The sequence below is a fragment of the Petromyzon marinus genome, chromosome 37 (assembly GCF_048934315.1).
Source record: "Petromyzon marinus isolate PM22_M1 ecotype Great Lakes invasive population chromosome 37, UKy_Petmar_22M1.pri1.0, whole genome shotgun sequence".
Taxonomy (NCBI): domain Eukaryota; kingdom Metazoa; phylum Chordata; class Hyperoartia; order Petromyzontiformes; family Petromyzontidae; genus Petromyzon; species Petromyzon marinus.
Genome location: NC_133703.1, coordinates 20,115,945 through 20,121,293, shown reverse-complemented (window position 1 = coordinate 20,121,293; position 5,349 = coordinate 20,115,945). Strand labels below are relative to the sequence as shown.

The 5,349-nt window shown below is 42.2% G+C and overlaps 1 protein-coding gene across 2 annotated transcripts in view; it reads left to right on the top strand.

Annotated features, from left to right (window-relative positions):
• Window positions 1-1,827: 1,827 nt before the first annotated feature.
• Window positions 1,828-5,349, top strand: part of MEIOB (meiosis specific with OB-fold) — a 38,409-nt gene continuing 34,887 nt past the window's right edge. Inside the window, exons 1-2 of one of the 2 annotated variants that reach the window (XM_076072416.1) lie at window positions 1,828-2,851; window positions 4,624-4,744. In XM_076072416.1, the coding sequence (XP_075928531.1) occupies window positions 4,676-4,744 (69 nt within the window). In that variant the 5' untranslated portion in view covers window positions 1,828-2,851; window positions 4,624-4,675. The remainder of the gene's footprint in view (window positions 2,852-4,623; window positions 4,745-5,349) is intronic. The other variant, XM_076072417.1, reaches the window with a different exon arrangement.

Below are 5,349 nucleotides of genomic sequence, written 5' to 3'. Positions count from 1 at the left end.
GATTCTACTTTTTTTATTCGTCTTCGGGAACGTGAGATGCTCTGATGTTAAGGAAAAACCCTGCAATCCAGACTACTCGAAAGAGACCTGTTGAAACAATTCAGCCCAAGTGGTGGACATAATGGAGTTTATGTATGTATTGTATGTTGAACTTATCCCCGTACGTAAGCCAACCGTGCAAATTGAAGTGTGCAGGAAATTAAACTTCACAAGGGCCTGTGGGCTAGAAGGGGCCCAGACCCTGGACTACAAAAACCTGGGGATATGTGGACGGGGGACTCCACTTAAATATCCTTGGACCAGAGGCCATGTCAAACTTGCGACTCTTTGTAAACTAAGTTTTCAATGTCTTTGTATTGTTTTATTTTATCACGTAACATTATTCTCGCATAAATTGCACAAATCGAATAATTATTTCGCGCACAATCAGATGCAACGTATCTTGAGCGTAATAGTTAAATCTACAGCCAATCTCGATTTGAAGCTTTCGTGACTGTAGGAATCCATACTCTTTGGTTCTTTCGGTAAAGTCTACGTAGGTGGAAAATAAAATAAATCACGACGTTTCAGGCGCAACACACAAGCGTCCATCATCAGGTGGGAAAGCGATGGTCTGCTGCTGAGGCAGACTGTTTTGAAAAGGTTTGAAATGGGTGTAGCCAAAGGGTCATAAAGAAGTGGGCGGGGCTAGTGATGTTAATGTGAGAGATTAGCATGTTTCAAAGTTTCATTTTCATAGTTTCATTTATTAGGTATAGCCCTGTGAGCCATTCGGCTCTTGAATCGGGTGCAACCGCAACAAACAAAAAATAAAAACATGAACAAGAAAACATCTTAAAGTGACTTTGTGCATGTGCAAACACAAAATCCAGGAAAAAACATCAAAATATTACTGAAATAGCACCGTACACCAACACTGTGCAAAAATACCAGTGGGATGCAAGTCAAACATCAACAACAAGAAAACTTAGATTAAGGCCATCAGTCTAACTCCGTACTACAATAAACAAAAACATGGCCAAACCAAAAAACTTTTAGAAATCACCAAAATAAAGCCATAAATGCAATGTAACAGTGATCATAATGTAACTGTAAAGATAGGAGGAGAGTTGCCTCCTAAACGAGGGCACGGAAGTGGCTATGTTAATGCGAGAAATTAGCATGTTAATGCGAGAAATTAGCATGTAACTGTAAAGATAGGAAGAGAGTTGCCTCCTAAACGAGGGCACGGAAGTGGCTATGTTAATGCGAGAAATTAGCATGTAAAAGTAAGCTAGGAGAGCGGCCTCTAAGTAACTTTGTTGTTTGTCGTTTCCAGTCGAAGGCAATGCAAAAACCCATCGTTGTACCGTACTTGTGCGCTTCCACATTTATGCTCACCAGCGCGCACTGACCACCGGCTAATGCTGGGCACAGTTTTTCGTGGGCGCGTCTTTTATAACCTGAGCAATCTTACAATCTGGAGAACGCTGTCGTTTATATATATGTCAACCCATACCGTTTACCCGTATTCTTGTACAGGGAAATTGAGTTTCCAGCTCCGTACGGCGTACGGCCGTTTCGATACGGGTAACTTTTTTTGTTGTTGTCTATTTGTGTTTCTCTCCCTTGTGATGGAGACTTTGTCGGATGAACTTTGAGATTTATAAGGGGCACGGGATGACCAATAAGGTCAGAATTAGTCTGTAATAAGGGGCCGTCCATAAATGACGTCACGCACCTGGGGGGGGGGCGGGGGGGTCAGACATTTGTGACGATGTGTGACGAGGGGGTGGGGAGGGGGGTGAGAAATGTGACGTCACATCAAAATGCGCAACTTTAAATAAATATAGACAACACGTTCTACTTAATTCAATAGACCTTTTAATAAATGTTTTCTCCTACAACATCAGAGTGCATCGCCACATTAGATACGCACTACAATGACAATAGTTTAAAGCGATTTGAAGCATGTTTTATATATATTTTGGGGAGGCAGAGCTTTGTGACGTCATATTTGAGGGGGGTCTGACTTTTTATGACGCCGTATGACGAGGGGGGGGGGGGGTCAAAAATCGTCCAAAATCGCTTGACGTCATTTATGGACGGCTCCTAAGGTATGGCACTGATAATAAGGGGTTGACAGGTATGGTAATTTCTAATTGATTTCTAACTTAATCATCCTCGCGATGGTATCTATTAATGGACTGCTGATGCTGTTTTTTTCCCGCGATTTTTGAGGGGGGGAGCGTGCGCGCTCCTTGTAAATGTGAACGATTCCCGCAAATTTCTCGCAATTTGATTGGTCTGCACTGCAACCTCCAACTATTGAGGGGCTGTTTGTTATCTTGCTGTGGGTCTGGGACTGCTTTGTTGTTCTTTACTTTTAAGGAATTGATTACCATGTTATCTAATATTTTTTTGCACTCCTATCGTTTTGTTCTCTTCTTGTATTGTTTGCTGTCGTAACTTGCTGATCACCCCCACCCCCCCTCCATCATACTAGATGTCTGTGAGCTTATAGATTTTTTTAAAGAGCTTCATAGCTCATCGGATTCCTCCCGCAGTCTTAAATCAAGGATTGTGATTGAGGCGGATTGATGAGTGGCGGTGACGTCACCGGTGGTGACGTCTCATTTTGGCGGGAAACGAGAGCTGTCGCCAAGGCAACGACGTGCGTTTAACCCGTGCATTCCTTTGGTTGACAACAATTTAAACAAAATATTTACGAAGGAATCTTGTGATTATTATTGTTTGCATACCGTGACTCTGTTGTGTACGTCGTAAGTAATAAACGGCGAGATTTTTTTCACAGCTGTGTTTGTATATGAAGCTGTAAATACAAGTACGCTGCTGCATTCCATTGGCTGTTGTAAGTATCGAGCATATTAAAAACTATTCTTTACGATATTGGAGACAATGCGTACTTTAAACCTTGCTGCATTTTAATACGGTGGTCGTTAAAAAAATGTTTCCTCATTTTTACTTCTAAATATAAAGGGACGTTTCCCTTCGTGGGTTTTATGCAGCTGGATAAATCACTTTAAATGCTAATGTTTTTACCTCACAACGGCAGTACATCTACCGTAACCGAATTTAAACGTAAGTCTCGACAGCACTTTGAGGTAACTTTTCTGAAGCTCGTTCTTAAACGTGTTTTATTTTCACCCGTAAGTACGTGGCATTCGTGTGCACCTAGCCTGGCACAAGCACCGTCATTCCCACTTGGTGGTGAAGAATGGCATCTGTGTGTATACACAATAAGTTAGATATAATATATATATAAACTGTAGCCTATACGAATAATATATGGTACGTGCATTTTCTGTAATCTATAAAGCTTACTATATACTCTTTGGTTCTTTCGATAAAGTCACTCAAGGTAAAAATTAAATTGAATAAAACAAAAAATGAAAAATGTAGTTGTTTTCATTTTTATTTTATTTAAATGAAAAATTTAGTTGTTTTCATTTTTGTTTTCTTCTATCTAGTTTTTTTTTAACCTACGTGACTTTACCGAAAGAACCAAAGATTATTGATCCTTGCAGCCACGAATACTTCAAATGTAGAATGAAGGCTTACTATATTGATGTATATTTTATTTATATGACCAAATGATGCCGTAACACACCAGATCTCACAAAGCTAAGCAAGGCGGTGCCTTGATGGTGCTCGGTCGGGCGAACAACCACCAATAATTGCACATCTGCTACACTACGTGGTGGGCAGCGCGTTGTAACGTACTCATCTGTGCTCCGCGCTCAACACGCACCGGACCAGCGTGGTGAAGTATGGTCAAAATGGTTCGCACGATTAGCAAAGCGTGCGTGCGTGCGTGCGACGCTTCGTCCAGTAGCCTATTGACGAAAGCATGCCTGTCAAACCCTAATCAGCGCCCTACCTTATTACACACCAATTCAGACATTATTGGTCACCCCGTGCCCCTTATAAATCTCAACGTTCATCCAACAAAAGTCCCATCACAAGGGAGAAGAAACACAACGCAAATAGACGCAAAGAAATGTTTTGCCAGCATTGACAAACGGCCGTACGCCGTATGGGACCTGAAAACTCAATTTCCCTGTGGTAAAAGAATACGGAGTGAATCGCATGGGTTTACAGGTATGCCCGCCTGGTGAAGTATGGTCAAGCGGCCTCGCGCGATTCGCAAAGCGTGGGTAAGACACCGCTTCGTCCGCTAGTCGATTGACGAAAGGGGGCCACTGTATAAGTGCAATTCAATGCACGAATTACCAAAAAAATAACCCTCCACATTTGGTAGTAACACTGCCCTAAATAGTAAAGTATATAATAAACATGGTAGCCGACGTTTCGGGCGATGGCACTTCTCTACTATTAATGAGGACCATTGCTTGAAATGTCTCCTATTTTTACATACGGTATACATCTATTTTTTCTGGCACTGTTATTGACATGTATTGCGGTTTTTGTTTTAATTTGCGCACCACTGCCAACAACAGAATCGCTAAAAGAAATGTCTAACCAAAAGAGGGGAAACATATATGGTCCTGCATCTGTATGTAATGACGGTGCAGTGCGTTGTCCAGCATTCAATATACGTTGCCCTCTTTAGAGCTGTATTAATGACGAGCAAATTGTGATATTCACTTACAAATGAACCAGGTGTTAGGATTGCTTCTACTGCAAGTGGAGGTTGGCGGTGGTGGACAGCACAATGACTTACAGAACAACACCTTCAAGCAGGACTGCCATTGAAGAACTGCACTCTGGTGCAATGAATGTTGTAAGCAAGCTCGCGCGTTTATTATAATTTACGTTTGTTGGGCACTGCACGCGTTGGTATGGTCAGGACCTTGGGTTTATAAATCATGGGATGGAGGGGGGGGGTATGCTGGAACATTGAGACGGTGTGAGAACGGTGTGGATTGGAAGGGTAACTAAGCCCCGTGCACTTTCATTTCATGTGGAAATCCATACTCTCATATCCAAAATGCATTTATTTATTACTTACCCGATGCGCTCTTGACAATCTTCAATCACGGACGATTTATAGAGTAATTCGGTTAGTTCCAGAGTTTTAATGATACAACAGCCAGTGTGGCGTGTACAATGTGCAGAGCTGGTCTGTGAATTAGTATTGAGGCGGTGCTTATCCTCTGTTTAAGTCTGAAGTCAGTGGTGGAAATTCCTCAATCCTACAGCGGGGGCGAGTCTCAATCGGAGAACCACTGTTGACATCCCAACCAAGTGGTACTTGTTTTATCCACCCAAGAAGGATGATGGGCAAAGCCAACTCGCAACCTTCTGATTATGAGCCGCTTACTCTACAAACTGGGCCACCTGGCAAGTTAGCATTGGGATCTTTGGATGACATGTGCTTTACACATT